This window comes from Gracilinanus agilis, chromosome 4 (genome assembly GCF_016433145.1).
Source record: "Gracilinanus agilis isolate LMUSP501 chromosome 4, AgileGrace, whole genome shotgun sequence".
Taxonomy (NCBI): Eukaryota; Metazoa; Chordata; class Mammalia; order Didelphimorphia; family Didelphidae; genus Gracilinanus; species Gracilinanus agilis.
In genome coordinates, this window is record NC_058133.1 from 268,126,669 (window position 1) to 268,146,810 (window position 20,142).

Sequence of the window (20,142 nt, forward strand, 5' to 3'; positions counted from 1 at the left end):
CTAGACTAGATAGATAAACTATCACAGAAGATATAAATTTATTATGATTTCTCAAGCATTTATGATACATGATATTGTAACAAGCAGTAATAACTTTTAAATTTTATATTTTAAAGGTAAAAATGCATATCAAGTCAGCAACAGATTTTGAATGGCTAAAGCAAAGCAGATTTTATTTTAAGGAAGATTTGGACCAAACTATAGTTTCTATTACAGATGTTGATTTTATCTATCAGAATGAATTTCTTGGATGTACTGATCGTCTAGTAATTACTCCCCTAACAGATAGGTAAGAGACATTTTTCCATAATCTCATTTTTAGATACAACATAATTTTTTCAGTTTTAAAATTTCACTGGGTATAAATTCAGTATTGCTGTCACTTTGCTGTTCCTAATAGTAAATTAACTGGAGCTATTATTTAAATTTTATTTATTTAAAGTAGAAAAATAACAAAATGTACAGAGTACCTAAACAAAGAAAACTTAAGTCACAGAAAACCAAAATATGTCAGTGAGTGTCAGTTCTCAAGAATATGTGCAAAGAAAGAATTAATGATAAGAAAACACTTCTATCCTCTTCTTGAATTCAGTTCCTAAGTTCTGAATGAGCTACAACATAGTGAATAGAGAGAACCTGTGAGCATGATGGCTGAGCTGTTGTCAGTGCTGAAAGTTGGCAGAGAATTAAATGCCCAACATGTTGATAACAAGTAGAAGTTGGGCTAATTTTTTTAAATAGAAGAAATTCTTCAAATTAGAAACAGACAAACACATCTTTCTAGCAAAATTCCAGCACATATTATTAAGGGATTGCTCATGAGCATTAAGAAAAGGATGCAGTTTTTACTAAGAACCTGCATTACTTCATCAAGAACAAGTCATATCAAACTACCTGATTTTTTTTATGAGGTAGAGTTGATAGATCAGAGGAATGCTGTAGACAGAATATACCTGAATGCAAAGTATTTGACAAAGTGTCTTATGGTCTCCTTATGCATAGGAGGAATATGTAGCCTAGATAATGGTTCAGTAAGTGGATGCAAAACTGACTAAATGAATGGAAGAGTCATAATTAATATAATTCAGTATCAACCTGGAAGGTCATTTCTAATTAAGTGACCAGGGATCTTGGGTCTTTGCTTTTAAGTATTTTAAGGACTCATTTGGTAGAAAGCATAGACAATATGATAATAGAATTTGAAACTCATATGGAGCAGGAGATAGATGAAGCAATAGGTCAAATCTTTTATAGACTAAATTTAACATAGATAAATGTAAATGTTTAAACTTAGGTTAAAAAAGAAACTCTACAAGTATTGAATAGGGAATGAATGAACATATTTTGTTCATGTGAAAAACAATCTGGAGGGATTAGTGGCCTGCAAACTCAATAAAACTTTTAAAATATGACATTACAGCCAATAAATTAATGAAATGGGTTGCCTCAATAGAAAGTAATGGTGTCTAAATCATGGGATCTTGTAATACTACTCTATACTATACCCTATCAGACAGCTTCTGGAGCACTGTTTTCAAACATAGGCACCATATTTTAAGAAGGACCTTGAAAATATGGTACCTCATTGATCTGAAGGCAACCAGGAAAGTAAAAATACTAGAGAATTCTTCCCTATAAGTATCACTTAAAAGAAGTAGGAATGTTTAATTGGGAGAATAGAGGAGACAGCAGGGATATGATATTTGTCTTCAAATATTCAAAAGACCATTATAGAGAAGAGCAATTGGTTTTGTTCTGCTAGATTCAAAGGGCAGAAAAACGAGTGGAAGTTGCAGGAAAATTTTTACTGAATAAAAGGGGAAAGAGGTAACCAAAAGTAGAACAGGCTGCCTAAAGAATTGAGTTTTTCATCAATGCAAGTCTTCAAGGAAAGTCTTCAAGTAGTTTAATGGGATTCCTGATCTAATATGGATTGGACAAGATGAACTCCAAGTTTTCCTTTCAACTCTGACTTTGTGTCTCTTACTATCTTACTATCAAAATTGTAAAATAGTTAAATTTATTCTAATAGTTAAATTTTTTCTTTTGATACCTTATTTTCCATTTCATTCCACCTCAATGTCTTTTTATGATCTCCTCTTCCTAGCTTAGAGACTATAAAAAATTGCTTTCAGGAGAGAGACTGTAATCAATTATCCTTGAAATAAGGGTATAGGGGGACATACATAAGATGGTGGAGAAGAGGTAGGGAATCACCCAAGCTTGGCACAATGTGCTTGGGTACACAATGAAGATTTTTCTCACTCTCTTGGCTTAAAGTTCCAACCTAAAACTTGGGACAATGTAATATGGTTTTATATCTTCCAGTATGTTCAAGGCAGTTCCTCAGTTTACAGACTATCCACTCTTATGTGCCAGTCCTAGAGTCAGGAAAACTTATCTTCCCAAGTTCAAATCTGGCTTCAGACATTTCCTGGCTGGGTGGCATGGGAAAAGTCTCCTGCCCTGGTTTGCCTTAGTTTCCTTATCTGTCAAAGGAGGTGGAGAAAGAAATGGAAAACCACTGTAGTATCTTTGCCAAGAAAACCCCAAATGTAGTCACAGAATCAGACATGACTGAAATGACAGAACAACAATCCACAATATTAAAGAATGCTGTTTTATAAAAAGGTAAAAAAACAATTTTTGATTGTGCAACCATTAATACCCCAAAAAAGTATGAAAATCTTTAGAGCCATCTCTGAATATAAGGATTTCTCTGCTGAAAGCCCTTGCCCCACAGATCCTACCTACAAGTTGTGGTAGTTGGGATAGTATTTTTCTTTTGCTCTCCCCAGAGCTTTAAGTAGAGCAGGGTTTTTACTCATTATCGTCCCAATGCCTGCTAGACTTCCAACAGCCTTTGAAGCCCAACTTGAAACCATTCTTTTTATCTGTCTCTAGACCATCTCTTTTTCTCCCATCACCATGGCATTCTCCTGAGACTTGCCTTTTTTCTCATCATATTTGGTCCAGAATCTCTACAGTAGGGGCCACTTCCCTTTTTTCTTAGCAAGACTTCATGGGCAATCAGACAGTACTCTGAGCTGCCACTACCATCCCTAACCCTTCTCCCTTCCCACCTCCCAATAAAATAACCAACTAAACCTGGTTTGTTTCAGGTAAATTGATACACCTCTCTCTCTCTCTCTCTCTCTCTCTCTCTCTCTCTGTCTCTCTCTCTCTCTCTCTGTCTGTCTTTCTCTCTCTCTCCTTCCTTCCTTCCTTTATTCCTTCCTTCCTCTCTCTTTTTTTTTCTTTCCCTTCCTTTTCCCAATTTTTTTCTATTTTTCCTTCTTTACCCCTTTCTCCTTTTTCTCTTTTGTTTACACATATACCTCTCTCATCACTCCCTCACCCTCAGGCTTCTTTCCCCCCTGCTTTCACTGATAATTTTGCTTCTCCTTTTCCTTCTTCCATTGTATTTCCTTTCAAATTAGTTAGAAGAAATATTTTATTTCCCCTATATGGAAAGATCAGGGAGGCACATCCTTCCCAGTGAATCCTTACAAAGAAATTATGCTTTTCCCTGTTTTTTGTTTTTCTTTTCTCTCTTTTTTAATCTTTATATCCTCTCCATGTTCTATTAAGTCCCAGTGATTTTTACTTGTTAAATATAGCCCTGCAACATTTTTATGTTTCCTCTTCCAAGGTAAATCTTTTAGCCTGTCCTTTTTCAGGTGAACTTCCCCACGCTGGCCACACCAATATTCCTTCTAATTCCTTCAGTCTTTTTTCTTAAATTGAATCACTAGAGCTTCTCAGATTGACACTTAATGAATAAGACCTACTAACTTCATAGTGTGGTCAGTTTCTTAATATATGAACCATAATCAACTTTATTTTAATATATAGTTTATTGTTTATTACCTTGTCATTCTTTATTAGTTTGTAACAGTGGTGCCTCTTAGCTTGATATTTAAAAAAATAACTATAACAATAGAGGTAAGAGGTGATCTAAAACTTTGTTTTAGAGAATTAGACTTGCTGACTCTAAACCTAATTCAAGTGTAAAACACATTCTTAATGCCAGAGTTTGGTTTGATTTCTGCTCTCTTTTATGTATGCTACACATTTATTATACTTTACTATTCTCATCATAGCCAGGGTAGAATTTTGCAGGGACATTACTGTGAGATTTATTATAGTATATTTATTTTCTAAATTAAATTTTGCAGGTGCTATATCACACTAGCTCAGGCTTTGGGTATGAACATGGGAGGAGCTCCAGCAGGACCAGCAGGAACTGGCAAAACAGAAACAACAAAAGACATGGGAAGATGCCTGGGAAAATATGTGGTGGTGTTTAACTGCTCAGATCAAATGGATTTCAGAGGCTTAGGACGTATTTTTAAAGGTAAGTGGTGATGACTATGGAAAAATGTGATAGGATACCTTTTTTTCACAAAAATGTAAAAAATGTAAATGTTGAATTATTATTACATGATTAATTCATTTTTAATTTTTTTAAATCTTTGGAATCTTGTTTTATTACAAAGATTTTACTAATAAATGAACAATATCAAGCAAACATAATTCTCTTGCATTTCTAAAATCAATACTGTTGATACTATTTAAAGCCCTTGTTATGAATGAGTTAAGTATGATAAGTGCTTGACCAGTGAAGATTCTCTACATTATGTCTGAACTGTCAAAAATACCTCCAGGGCAAAGGAGCGGTCTCTGAACAAGTACCATATCAGAAATACATGTGGGGGATATCTGTGAAAGTTCTTATCACAGACTAGGCCCCTCATTGTAGACTGACTTGTTCCTATCATCCAGGGATGGTACCAAACACTGCCACACAAGAATGACCTAAGGAAGGAATATGCTAATCCACACTTCTCCAAACTACAGCAAATCATAGAAGAGACACAGAGACATGCTCAAGTCCAGGAAATTTCTCTCCAGAAAAACTATACCTAGGAATCTCACTTGAATCTGACACTGCAAAAATCATCCACACCACTCAAGGCACAAAAGTTGCCTGACCTAGTTAAATCCATTGACAATTGTTAAAGTCAGTCCTCCTGGAACATTTCACCAGTAACTTGTTTTAGTTCCCCAGCCTCAGAGCTTACTAAGCCAGATAGATATGATAAATTGATAAGTTGTACAAAATAATAGCTTGTGGGCACTCTTGAAAATGATTAGCAGCCAGAAGGCAATCTATAAGATTATTTATGTTAAGGTTTGCAGTTATTTTGGTAAAAAAATTTAAATCCTTATTTATTTTCTACTCTAGGTTTAGCACAATCTGGCTCCTGGGGATGCTTTGATGAATTTAACAGAATTGAGTTGCCTGTATTATCAGTGGCAGCTCAACAGATTTATATTGTTTTGACAGCAAGAAAGGAGAGAAAAAAGCAGTTTATTTTTTCTGATGGTGATTGTGTTGATTTAAATCCAGAATTTGGAATCTTTCTAACAATGGTAAGAAATTCTTGTTATGGTACAATCAGATTTTAAGACATTTAAAGGGATGAAATTCTTAGTCTTTTGAGGATCTTTGACTCTAAACCTAATCTAAGTGATTCCCTTGGTAATTAATTTCCTTCCTTTTATAGTTAATTTTGCTTTCTCTTCTCATATGATAAAACATATGGATGATTTAAATCTTTAAATAGTCCTTGGTAATATCTCATAACAAAAAATAGTCTCATTGAACATTGAATATTTAATTTAGGTAAATTAATTAGATGAGTAAAATCTCCCAATCACAAGGGACATTAAGCTCATCTATATAGTTTGATCACCAGTTGAGAGGAAAAATTTTAAGGAAGATTTGACTTGATTATAGGAACAGAAAAGTGACAAATATTTATTAGTGTAGACAACTGTAAAATGAATATAATTTAAATCATACTGTGAAGGATATTACCTCTGAGCATTAACTATTACAAGAATGAAACTAATTTAAAAAACACTGAAATTAGGAAATATGTCTAAAGCAAAACTAAAACATTGTCTTCTCATTATACAAAGCTATGATATATCTGATGTATGTTGTACTTCTCTACAAAATTACTCTGTTCTGGTTGTTTATACATTTAAAGAAAAACATAGCAAAATCAGAGATGGTCCTCAGAAGAGCAGCTGAAAATTTAGGAAACTGAAAAGATTCTATTGCCAGAGAAAACAAGGAGAAACATCTCAGGTCAAAACATCAAGGATGGACTTTGTGGTTAAGATAGCAGCAGAGTAAAGAGCAGCTGTTTAACCTCTCCTAACCCACACATATAGGACTCCTCAAGAAAACATAAAAACAAATCGAAAGGAACAAAGGGATCCCACAACAGGGCACAGCATTGGAGGTACATGGAATCAGGACATTTCCATGCTATAAAGGGGTGAAACAGCTCTCATTAAAACACAAGCTAAGCAACAACCTCCCCAACCCCACACCACCTACAGTGCCAAAGCCAGTGCACAAGAGTTAGAGCAAGTTTGGGGCACGTATTAAGTCCTTGGCAGCTACCTGGAGTCACCAAGGTCTGCTCCTGACAGCAGCAATACTTAAGACCTCAAGAGGCTAAAGAACGCATGGACTTTGAACACAGACCCCTCTCAGGAACAAGTACGGACATGGACACAAGTGCAGACACAGATCCTGAGTGCAGGTGAGGACTCGGATCCTGAGCACAGGTGCGGACCTTGAGTGAGGACCCAGTGCAGAGGGGTTCACATCTATGGAAGCAGCACCCTGAGACTGTTAAAGGAGCCTCGGGCAGAGGAACAAACAAGGGGACCACCAGGAGGCTTAACCCTGAGAACAACTAGACCTGAGACCTCAGGAGCCTAAAGAGCACAGACAGACCCTGAGTGTGAGGATAAACCTGAGGGGCCACAGGGCTAACAATGACAAGCCACAGACAAGAACCCCAAAAGAGAAAGATCATCAAGAAGAAATCTGTAACACTCAACAACTTTTACATAGATAAAATCCAGACAACAGAGCAAACAGCAGAGAACAAACAAGTAATCATATCCAAACCTTCCCAAAATAATGAAAAAGGCCACAAACTATTGAAGAGTTCAAATCTGATATGATGAAAAAGATGGAAGAGATGTGGCTAGAGAAGTGGGAAATAGCTCAAAAGGAAATTAACAGGTTAGAAGACAGAAACTCCCAAATGAAGAAAGATGCTCAAAAATCAAACGAAATGGTAAGTAAATTGGAAACCAAAATTAGGCAAGAAAAAAACAGTTTGAAAGGCAGAATTTCACAATTGGAAAGTGAGGCAAGTAAATTGAAGACCAGAAATGACCAGATTGAAAAGGAAAACCAGTCTTTAAAGGCTAGAATTGAGCAATTAGAAGCTAATGATCTCTTAAGACAGCAAGAACAAATAAAACAAAGTCAAAAGACCGATAAAATAGAAGGAAACATGAAATATCTCAATGAGAAAGTGACAGACCGAGAAAACAGGTCTAGAAGAGACAATCTGAGAATCATTGGTCTTCCTGAAAAAGCAGAAATTAATAGAAATTTGGACTCCATACTAAAATAAATTATTCAGCAAAATTGCTCTGAAGTTCTACAACAAGAGGGCAATATAGACATTGAAAGGATCCATAGATCACCCTCTACACTAGACCCAGAAAAGACAACCCCCAGGAATATGATAGCCAAATTTGAGAGCTTCCAAGTAAAAGAAAAAAATTTTACAAGAAGCCAGAAAGAGACAATTCAGATATCAAAGAGCACCAGTCAGGATCACACAGGATCTGGCAGCCTCCACACTAAAAGATTTCAAGGCTTGGAATATGATATTCAGAAAGGCAAGAGAACTGGGTCTACAACCAAGGATCAACTACCCATCAAAACTAACTGTATATTTCCAGGGGAAAGTTTGGGCATTCAACAAGATGGAAGATTTCCAAGTATTTGCACAGAAAAGACCAGGACTAAATGGAAAGTTCGATATCCACCCACAAAAATCAAGAGAAACATGAAAAGGTAAATAAGAAACAGAGGGGAAAGAAAGAAAATTTGTATTTTTAAAATTTGCCTCTTTAAGTATTTCAATATGATCTAATTATTTGTATTCCTATGTGTAGAAATGTTATGTATAATTCTCTGTAAGGAACTCTATTCACTATTATAGTATTCACTATTATAGTAATTAGAAGAATTATTCATAGGGAGAGGTTGGAATACTAAATGGTCTAAGATGATATGGGGATGGGAAAGAAGGAGGTGAATAGTAGAAGACACCAAGAGAAACTTGAATGAATAAGAAAAATAGGATATTCTATTACACAAAAGAGGACATGGGAAGGGGAAAGGATGAATACTATTATAAGAAGGAGAGGAAAAGAGCATTAAGAGGTAATATTTAAACCTTACTTAGTGTAATTAACCCTGAGAGGGAAGAGTAGCTTTATCCATTGGGACTCTATCTAACCCTACTGAGAAAGTCAGAAAGGATAAACCAAGGGGAGCAGGGCAGTGGGGAGGTCAAAAAAGGGAGGGCAGAAGAAGGGGGAGGTAATTCATTAGGCCTTAAAATAAAAAAGGAGAATAAAAAGGGAGGGGGTAGAAAGGGAAGTAAATCAAGGGAGGGGACAAGGGTTACTGGCATAAAGCAAACAACTGGTTTAAAAGGAAATAGTGTAAGAAGAAGGGGTGGGACTAGGAGAGGATACCAAAATGTGGACAAATACACAACTGATAATTATAACTCTGAATGTGAATGGGATGAACTCAACCATAAAAAGGAAGCAAATAGCAAAGTGGATCAGAAACCAAAATCTACTATATGTTGTCTGCAAGAAACACATATGAGGCGGGTGGACATACACAGGTTTAAGGTCAAGGGTTTGAGCAAAATCCTTTGGGCCTCAAATGAGAAAAAGAAGGTAGGAGTGGCAATTATATTTCTGACAAAGTCAAAGTAAAAATAGGTATGATTAAAAAAGACAGGGAAGGTCATTACATCCTGATTAAAGGCAGTATAGACAATGAAGAAATAACAGTGCTCAATATGTATGCACCAAATGGCATAGCAACCAGATACATAAAGGAGAAACTGGCAGAGCTCAAGAAGGAAATACATAGTAAAACCATACTATAGATAGTAAAACCATACTAGTGGGAGATCTAAATATTCCTCTTTTAGATCTAGATAAATCAAACCAAAAAATGAGTAAGAAGGAGGTAAGAGAGGAGAATGAAGTCCTAGAAAAATTAGATTTAATAGATATGTGGAGAAAAATAAATAGCAACAAAAAGGAATATACCTTCTTTTCAGCTGCACATGCTACATTCACAAAGATTGACATAGAAACATTGCAAACAAATGTAAAAGAGCAGAAATAATAAACATAACCTTCTCAGATCATAATACAATAAAAATAATAATTAGTAAGGTCACCTGGACAGACAAGTGAAAAACTAATTGGAAATTAAATAATATGATTCTCCAAAACCATCTAGTCAAAGAAGAAATCATAGAAACAATCAACTATTTCATTGAAGAGAATGATGAGACATCCTACCAAACTCTGTGGGATGCAGCCAAGGCAGTACTCAGGGGGAAATTTATATACTTGAGTGCATATATTAACAAATTAGGGAGGGCGGAGATTAATGAATTGGGCATGCAACTTAAAAAATTAGAAAGCAAGCAAATTAAAATCCCCAGATGAAAACTAAATTAGAAATACTAAAAATCAAGGGAGAAATTAGTAAAATCGAAAGTAAAAGAACTATTGAAGTAATAAATAAGACTAGAAGCTGGTACTTTGAAAAAACAGATAAAATAGACAAAGTACTGGTCAATCTAATAAAAAAAAGGAAAGAAGAAAACCAAATTGACAGTATCAAAGATGAAAAGGGAGACCTCACCTCTAATGAAGGGGAAATTAAGGCAATCCTTAAAAACTATTTTGCCCAATTATATGACAATAAATATAGCAATATAGGAGATATTGATGAATATTTACAAAAATACAAATTGCCTAGATTAACAGCAGAAGAAATAGAATACCTAAATAATCCCATATCAGAAAAAGAAATTGAACAAGCCATCAAAAAACTCCCTAAGAAAAAATCGCCAGGGCCTGATGGATTCACAAGTGAATTCTATCAGACATTCAAAGAGCAACTAATCCCAATACTATACAAATTATTTGATATAATAAACAAAGAAGTTGTCCTACCAAATACCTTTTATGACACAAATATGGTACTGATTCCAAAGCCAGGTAGATCAAAAACAGAGAAAGAAAACTACAGACCAATCTCCCTAATGAACATAGATGCAGAAATTTGAAATAGAATACTAGCAAAGAGACTCCAGCAAGTGATCAAGAGGATGATCCACCATGATCAGGTGGGATTTATACCAGGAATGCAAGGATGGTTCAACATTAGGAAAACCATTCACATAATTGACCATATCAACAGTCTAACATACAAAAATCACATCATTATCTCAATAGATGCTGAAAAAGCCTTTGATAAAATACAGCACCATTCCTATTGAAAACACTGAAAATTATAGGAATAAAAGGACCTTTCCTAAAAATAATAAACAGTATATATCTAAAACCATCAACAAGTATCATATGCAATGGGGATAAATTAGAAGCCTTCCCAATAAGATCAGGAGTGAAACAAGGATGCCCATTATCACCTCTATTATTTAACATTGTACTAGAAACACTAGCAGTAGCAATTAGAGAAGAAAAATAAATTGAAGGTATCAAAATAGGCAATAAGGAGACTAAGCTATATCACTCTTTGCAGATGATATGATGGTCTACTTAAAAAATCCTAGAGGATCAACTAAGAAGCTTGTAGAAATAATCAACAACTTTAGCAAAGTTGCAGGATTCAAAATAAATGCACATAAATCATCAGCATTTCCATATATTTCCAACACATCACAGCAGCAAGAGGTAGAAAGAGAAACACCATGTAAAATCACCCTAGACGATATAAAATACTTAGGAATCTATCTACCAAAACAATCACAGGAATTATACGAAAACAACTACAAAACACTTTCCAAACAATTAAAACTAGATCTAAACAATTGGGAAAATATTGATTGCTCATGGGTAGGATGAGCTAACATAATAAAAATGACCATTCTACCAAAATTAATTTACCTATTTAACGCCATACCTATCAAACTACCTAAAAACTTTTTTTACTGAATTTGGAAAAACTAACAAAGTTCATCTGAAATAACAAAAGATCAAGAATATCAAGGGAAATAATGAGAAAAAAAATGTGAAGGAAGGGGGCCTAGCAGTACCAGATATTAAACTGTACTATAAAGCAGCGGCCATCAAAACGGTATGGTACTGGCTAAGAGACAGAAGGGAGGATCAGTGGAATAGACTTGGGGTAAATGACATCAACAAGACAATGTATGATAAACCCAAAAAGCCCAACTTTGGGGACAAAAATCCACTATTTGGCAAAAACTGTTGGGAAATTTGGAAAACAATATGGGAGAGAATAGGTTTGTATCAACATCTCACACCCTACACCAAGATAAATTCAGAATGGTTGGATGATTTGAATATAAAGAGGGAAACTATAAATAAGTTAAGTGAATATAAAATAGTTTACTTGTCAGATCTCTGGGAAAGGAAAGATTTTAAAACCAAGTAAGAGTTAGAGAAAATTACAAAATGTAAAATAAATAATTTTGATTATATGAAACTAAAAAGCTTTTGTACAAACAAAAACAATGTAGCCAAAATCAGAAGGGAAACAACAAATTGGGAAAAAATCTTTATAACAAAAAACTCTGACAGTGGTCTAATTACTCAAATATACAAGGAGTTAAAGCAATTGTATAAAAAATCAAGGCATTCCCCAATTGATAAATGGGCAAGAGACATGAATAGGCAATTTTCAGATAAAGAAATCAAAAGTGTCAATAAGCACATGAGAAAGTATTCTAAATCTCTAATAATTAAAGAAATGCAAATCAAAACAACTCTGAGGTACCACCTCACACCTAGCAGATTGGCTAAAACGATAGCAGGGGAGAGGAATGAATGTTGGAGGGGATGTGGCAAACTGGGACATTAATGCATTGCTGGTGGAGTTGTGAACTGATCCAACCATTCTGGCTGGCAATTTGGAACTATGCTCAAAGGGCTATAAAAGAATGCCTGCCCTTTGATCCAGCCATAGCATTGTTGGGTTTGTACCCGAAAGAGATCATAGATAAACAGACTTGTACGAAAATATTTATAGCTGTGCTTTTTGTGGTGGCAAAAAACTGAAAAATGAGGGTATGTCCTTCAATTGGGGAATGGCTGAACAAATTGTGGTATATGCTGGTGATGGAATACTATTGTGCTCAAAGAATAATAAACTGGAGGAATTCCAAGTGAACTGGAAAGACCTCCAGGAATTGATGCAGAGCGAAAGGAGCAGAGCCAGAAGAACAATGTACACAGAGACCAATACACTGCAGTAAAATAAAATGTAATGGACTTTTGTACTAGCAGCAATGCAATGACCCAGGACAATTTGGAGGGATTTATGGAAAGGAACGCTACCCACATTCAGAGGAAGAACTACAGGAGTGGAAACAGAAGAAAACCAACTGCTTGAACACATGGGTTGAGGTGGACATGATTAGGAATGTAGACTCGAAACTACCACACCAATGCAACTATCAACAATTTGGAAATAGGTCTTGATCAATGACACATGTTAAAACCAGTGGAAATGTGCTTTGGCCATGGGGGGAGGGGAGCTCAGGGGTTGAAGGGGAAAGTAAGAGCATGAATTATGTAACCATGTTAACTTTTCTAAAAAATAAATATTAATAAATGTTAAAAAAATCAAGGATGCCCTGATTACTACATTAGCCAACCAATGTTAATTAACTTTTAGGAAGTAGTATTTACTGAGGTGCTATAGTAAGAACCAGTGGTATAATAACTCTCTCTAGCCCCCCAAAAGAAACAGTCCTGTTAAATACTTTCCCATAGATATAGAGTCCTGGGGAATATAGGCTCAAGCTTCGTACATGAAGCAAAGGAGTAAGATATATAACTCCTATTGTTTGAAAGACCTTTTTTCTCTTCCTGGAGTATTCATTAAGTTCCCCTTGGTGTGGGTAGCAATTTGTGATGCACCTCTGAGACTGCACGTCTTCAGCACATCTATTTTGTCTTTGGTATTTCTTTTTGTTTCTAGTGCAGTTGCTGCTTCCCCCTCCCCACCAGCTATTCTGGAGATGCTGCTACCAGCAACCGCAGTGAAAAAATCCAAGTATTCTGATGTGTCTTTAAAATCATAAGCTTTTCCTTTCTTCAAATGGAGCGAGGGGCTGGGTGACTCACTCTCTCCTCCACTCCTAACCCTCTTCCCAAGCAATTTTCTCAGTGGCTTGATTGGCACTGTTTCAGTACTAAGCTTGGCCTGCTCTTAGAATACCTTATTCAAACTGGTTTGCTATTTTATTTGAGCCCCACAGGGCATAAGCAATTCTTTCCAACTTCCATAATTTATGGCTTTATTTTGTTAAATGAAGCCTATGTGCGCTCAATTGATTCAGTGTAGTCATCTAAGAATTTGTCCACATCTGGTTTATGCCTTTAATTTTTTTGATTACTTCTGTAGCTCAATCCAAGAAGCTTGTGATTCGCCTGTGATAAAGGCTTTTGAACATAGAGCATCTTATATCCCTCTTAAATTACATTACATTACATCCTTCCTTTTTCTTTCCATTCCACTGCCTCCATGTGCTCCTTCCCCATTCTTACCTCTCCCTCCTTTCCTGTTGTGGATAACCTTACTTTGTCAGAAAAAAGAATTCTTTAACTATAACTATACTATTCAAGTCCAGTGGAGAATGAAACATTTTGGGTTTTTTTTCCCTCAATCATAAGTTGAGGGAAATATCTAAATCATTTCCTCAGTTCTCCATGGTACTTTGTCAGAAATACAGCTTGACATTATTTTCTCTACATTGGGAACTGTGGTTAGTTAGTTTAGATAGATTAGTTAACAGTGTGAGGGGGAATTGAGAGGCATTAGTAAACTGTATGAGTGGATCCAATGCAGATTTTTTGAGATCAAAACAACTTGTATAAATCTAATCTAGATTTGCAAGGGAAAAATTTTCAAAGCTAAAATTAACCATTACATTTTTTTTCATTTGTTGAACTGAAAAAAACCTGAAATGAATGTCATAAAGTAATATGTTATGAAGTGATAATATTTATTCTTTTAGAATCCTGGATATGCTGGACGTCAAGAGCTACCAGAAAACTTAAAAATTCAGTTTCGAACAGTAGCTATGATGGTTCCTGATAGACAGGTACTCATTTTTATTTAAGATGCATGAGATTCCAATACATTATAGTGAACAATCCCAATCTTAGAGAACTAATAAACCTATTTCTTCTTAACCGCTAGATACAAATATGAAATGTCTGTATAGAAATTAAACTACTGTCAGGACTGGTCAGTGTACTGATTGGCTTTCCTGGAGAGTTTTTCTCTGAATTCAATAAAGGAGGGAGGTTTAGGATGAAATATGACTGTGATACAAAAATGACATTAAACAATAATACTTTATTTTAAAGAGAACCGCTAGATTAGTTGTTTTCTTGTCCTGGTAGTCAAAAGAAACCTGTGTTATTATCTGCCTCTAAGAGAATGATTGGTTATATGACCAGGGACAAACATTTGTCCTCTCTGATCCTCATGAGAATCAAATGCAATATGCATAGAATATACTTGAAAAATCTTAAAACACTCAATTCAGTTGTGGTTACTATTGTTGTAGTTAGCTATTATTATTTATTTCACAGGCAACTAGATAGTGCAGTAGATAGAGCACCAGGCCTGAAGTCAGGAAGGCCCATCTTCATGAGTTCCAATTTGACCTCAGACACTAGCTATGTGGTCCAAAGCAAGTCACTTAAACTCTCTCTGCTTGAATTCCTTCATTTATAAAATAGAGATGATGATAGCCTGAGCTCCTAGGATTGTCATGGCGATCAAATGAGATAATATATATGAAAAGTACTTAGCACAGTGCTTGGCACATAGTAAACACTATATAATGCTATTGTTTTTATTTAATAAAATTATTAACACCTAATATGTTGAATTTCAGATAATTATGCGAGTGAAGCTTGCAAGCTGTGGGTTTCTTGAAAATGTCATCTTAGCTCAGAAATTCTATGTTCTTTACAAACTTTGTGAGGAGCAGCTTACGAAACAGGTAATTTTGTGAAAATATTTTTCTAGATGATTGAAGGTGGTTTTCATTTACCTTTTTTTTCTTTGTTGACTTACTGCTTGCCTACTGGCTTAAAAATCTCATTTTTCTCTTCTCAAAAGTATTTGGAATTCAGTTGTTAAAGTCATTTAAAGGTGATTCTTTAAACTTATCACTTACCCTCTAGCATTAATACTTGCCTTGATAATCCTGCATGACAGATTCTAAAAGTGTTTAAGGATACATATATAGAATTGTAGAATTTTTCAGAGATCGCAAATGTCCCTTTTCTATCTCCTTTTTTCTTTCAGGCAGAGTGAAACCTTTTGGTCCAAGGGAAAGAAAAATAAGTTTATGCTGAATTGGATACTTTAGCTTAGTCATTCCTGAACAACTAATTCCATAAAATTAGGGTACTTGAATTTATGGAATTTCATTTGCCTTCTGCCTTTTCCCTTTTAGGTTCACTATGACTTTGGTCTTAGAAATATCCTGTCAGTGTTGAGAACTCTTGGGGCTCAAAAAAGAGCCAGACCAGAAGACAGTGAGCTAAGCACTGTTATGAGAGGTCTGAGAGATATGAACCTCTCTAAGTTGGTAAGCATCTTTCTTCTTTGACTTCTTTTCTGTTTCCAAGATGGTGTTCAGATTGAGTGCTGCCACTGCAGTGAAATGAGATGATATTGCTACAGGGAAAGGGCAGTAACAGAATCACAAATGGGACTTAGATTATTTGCAGCAGAATGAAGAAACTGCCAGGACATCCTCCTTATCTCACTTGAGCCAAAGGTCAGCTGGGGCCATGGTCAAGGGCAAATCCTGCTGGCCCTCAAAAGAGCCAGATATGGTTCAAGAGCCATATGTTGCCAACCCCTGCTCTAGAGCAGCTAGCTATTGAAGAAAGGAAACAAGCATTTGCTTTGCTTCACAAAAGTCCAAGGGGAAGAACAGTGAAAATCAAAGACCTTAAGCAGGTCCTGGGTAACTTTCCCTTTAGTGTAAAGATAATAATCAAGAGATATTTATTACTTGACTGATGTGAATGACTGGGAAGATCTTTTAATCTGAGCTATCAAAGTAGCCACTTAACTATATCCTGCCATAGAAGAAGAGAAGCAGGAGGAGAAATCAAAAAGCACAAAAGCACCCTAATACAGCTGGCCTACATTAGGAGACAAAGTATGATAGACCATTGTTTAAAAAATTAGTTTTCAGTAAGGAAATCAGTGGAAGCTCTGAATTACATAAGAGATGAGACATGAAAATAGCTAACTTTGGTTCATTCTATCTAATTGGGAAAGATAAATGTGGATCAAGGCTTAAGTTACTTTTGAATTTTATAATAACTTTGAAATAAATACCTAATTCAATTTTATTATGGAGTTGTATTATGTAATAATGAAAACAGATAATGAATGACTATATCCTGATAATTCAATGGGTTTTGGGGAATTAAAGATGTACGAATTACCTCTGGAAGAATAGGCCTTACAGGGGCCTATTTTTAGCACAACAGAGGGGTGTTATGCCCAACACACTAAAGATGGGGGCAGAAATAAATGGGTGTTTCCACTTTGGCTCCCTGTTGTAATCAGTTTACATAGTTAAGACAGTTAACATTGCTAACATTTTCTAAAATCATGAAACCAGTCTGGTTATTTTGCTGATGCTTTAGGGTGTGTGTGCATGTATGAACATGTGTGTGCGTGTGTGTGCTTGCGCATATGTGTGTATGTGTGTGTATGACATACACAGAATAGCAAAAAGGCTCTTTTTAAGGGGAAAAAAGGTGATAATATACCCTTAGTAGTTGCTCAGAAAGTACTTGTTTAATAAGTTGATCTGAATTCTTGGTTTTTCAGGTTGATGAGGATGAACCCCTTTTCCTCAGTTTAATTAATGACCTGTTTCCAGGCTTGCAGCTAGATAGCAGCACCTATAAAGAGCTGCAACTTGCAGTAAGTCATCAGGTTGAAGAAGAAGGATTAATTAACCACCCACCCTGGAATCTTAAACTGGTACAGGTAAGGAATTTTGAGCCTCTTATGGACATAGAATTTTGGGTTTATGCCTTAAAATTTGAAAATTCTCTTGAAGTGCATGTTACTTATTTGAAATAACTATCAGTCATAAACTGAGAGGCACATAGCACATTCTGAACTGAATGGAGAGTACTAGTGCTAATTCTTTATTGACATACTTGCTTTCTACTAAAGGGGAAAAAAACTCTGCATAGGATTTTAAAGACTCACCCTGCGTTTTGTTCTCCTTACTGCCTTATAGCAAAAGAGATGGCCTGAAAGAATACTCCATGAACAGATCATGACTCCATGTACAATCCCTTGGCTCTGAAACAAGTTGTTCTATCTCTCTAAGCTTCCGTTTATGGGGATAATAAGACATACATTACTTACTTCACAGGGTTGTTATGAAGGCTAAAAACTACAGGAATATGAATTGTCATTAAAATTCTGTAGAAGAACTTAGTTTAAAAATTGAACATGGCTCAGCCTAGGGACTACTTTTAAATAAGTATATATTTTTAAAATCCTAGATTTGGTGACAAATGACTTATGGGATTTTTTCCCCTTCATTTTGTTGTTTGATCTTATAGTTATATGAGACATCTCTAGTACGCCATGGATTGATGACTCTTGGACCCAGTGGTTCTGGAAAAACAACTGTTATAACAGTTCTGATGAAGTCAATGACAGAATGTGGACGTCCTCACAGAGAAATGCGCATGAATCCAAAAGCTATTACAGCTCCTCAAATGTTTGGCAGACTGGACACAGCAACTAATGACTGGACAGATGGAATTTTTTCTACTTTATGGAGAAAAACCTTGAAAGCTAAAAAAGGTATACTAGCCTTGTTGTTACCATTCAGTCATTCAGTTGTGTCCAACACTATGTGATTCCTTGGACTTTTGTCCATGCAGTTTTCTTGTCAAAGGGACTGGAATGGTTTGCCATTTCCTTCTCCCATGTGTCCTCATTTTACACAAGGAACTGAGGCAAAAAGAAGTTAAGTGACTTGCCCAGGGTCAGACAGCTAGTAGGTGTCTGAGAACATATTTGAACTCATATCTTCTAAGTCCTGTGCTCTATCCACTGCACCCACCTAGCTGCCCCATACTAGCTTAACACTATGATTTATATGCTTTATGTTTCTTTTTCTACTGAGTTGTTAATAATACAGGGCAAGGGGGCATCTATGTGGCTCAGTGGATTGAGAGCCAGACCTAGAGACAGGAGGTATTGGGTTCAAATCTGGCCTCAGATACTTCCTAGCTCAGGAGTTGGCAACGTATGGCTCTTTCTGCAGGAGCCACAAAGTCAATTTTTTTTTAGGCACTGTTACAGGAGCGCGCACTGTGAGCACTGTACGGCTCTCACAGAATTACATTTTAAAAAATGTGGCGTTTATGGCTCTCATGGTCAAAAAGGTTGCCAACCCCTATCCTAGCTGTATAACCTTGGGCAAGTTGCTTAACCACCATTGCCTAAACCTTATTGCTCTTCTTCTTTAGAATTAATATACAGTATTGATTTTAAGATGAAAGGGAATGATAGCCTGTCTTGATCCCTCCTGAGTGTGGGTGCCCTCTCCCTAGAAATTTCTTTGTTTAAACACATAGTATATTGGTTTTTTTCAACAGTATTTTTCAACTTTATTTGCAGGTGAAAATATCTTCTTGGTTTTAGATGGACCTGTTGATGCCATTTGGATTGAGAACTTGAATTCTGTGTTGGATGACAATAAAACTCTCACGTTAGCCAATGGGGATAGAATCCCCATGGCTCCTAGTTGTAAACTGTTGTTTGAAGTGCACAACATTGAGAATGCCTCTCCTGCCACTGTTTCTAGGATGGGTATGGTTTACATCAGTAGTTCTGCTCTTTCATGGAGGCCAATATTACAGGTGTGGATGACAGATATACAAATGTATCTTGGGTTTTGGAGAGGGTGAAGTTTTCTCTCTCAATAAACAGGTCTTGAAATTTTCTGTTAACAGGCATGGCTAAAAAAGCGCAGTACACAGGAAGCCGGTATATTACTTGCTCTGTACGACAAAGTGTTTGAAGACACATATATCTATATGAGCCTAAATCTTCAACCAAAAATGCAACTCTTAGAGTGTAACTACATTATGCAGGTAGGATATTTGTAGATACTTGGATTATTTAGATTGTAAGTTATTGGGTTATTTAGATCATCTTTCATAACTCATTACTTAAAATCTTGAACAGATTAAACATTGTTTTAGCCCATATAATATTAGCATATTTTATCTTTTAATACCTAAATGTTCACAATTTTTCTTTTAAAATTAAAATAAGTAAAAAGTTAAAGTTTGTGAAAAGAATGCTATAGCTAGTAGAAGACACATAAAGGTTAGAACTGTAGATATCTTAAGAAGTTTAGTAATTCATAAATACATAAAATGTATAAATTGCTTTGTATAATATTACTGTATAGTATGTTCAGTATTATTCTCCTCAAATGTTTCATTTTTGTAAAAATTCACATTTCATATTTTTAAATTTCTTTTTTGTACAGTATTTTTACTTAACATTGATCTACCTATAGTCTGTGTCAAAATACTCAACCCAAATTTTACAATAAGATACTGTAAGCATCCCATAAAAGAAAAAAAAAATTCTACATCTTCTCTGGTACAAAGGAAGGGCCAAAAAATTTTAAGTGGATTTTCAAGATCATGGGGATGCCACATCCCTAACCCATGCAATGTGGAACGGATACCTGTATAATGAGTGAAACAATCTCTATTTTCAAGAAATAATTCTAAGGGGAAAACAAGTTCATATGTAGGAATATAAAAAGAATAATTACAAATAAATATAATGTAATTAAAGGAAATTCAAAGTACCCTGCCCCCATCAAACTCAACTATCTGAGAAGA

At 35.6% G+C, this 20,142-nt stretch overlaps 1 protein-coding gene across 2 annotated transcripts in view; it reads left to right on the forward strand.

Moving 5' to 3' along the window:
- The window catches only part of DNAH8 (dynein axonemal heavy chain 8), a 399,591-nt gene that overhangs the window by 197,050 nt on the left and 182,399 nt on the right, over positions 1–20,142 (forward strand). For both annotated transcript variants that reach the window (XM_044672126.1, XM_044672127.1), the window contains exons 40-49: positions 117–289; positions 4,179–4,357; positions 5,249–5,436; positions 14,220–14,306; positions 15,111–15,218; positions 15,678–15,812; positions 17,078–17,239; positions 17,830–18,076; positions 18,899–19,140; positions 19,234–19,374. In XM_044672126.1, the coding sequence (XP_044528061.1) occupies positions 117–289; positions 4,179–4,357; positions 5,249–5,436; positions 14,220–14,306; positions 15,111–15,218; positions 15,678–15,812; positions 17,078–17,239; positions 17,830–18,076; positions 18,899–19,140; positions 19,234–19,374 (1,662 nt within the window). The remainder of the gene's footprint in view (positions 1–116; positions 290–4,178; positions 4,358–5,248; positions 5,437–14,219; positions 14,307–15,110; positions 15,219–15,677; positions 15,813–17,077; positions 17,240–17,829; positions 18,077–18,898; positions 19,141–19,233; positions 19,375–20,142) is intronic.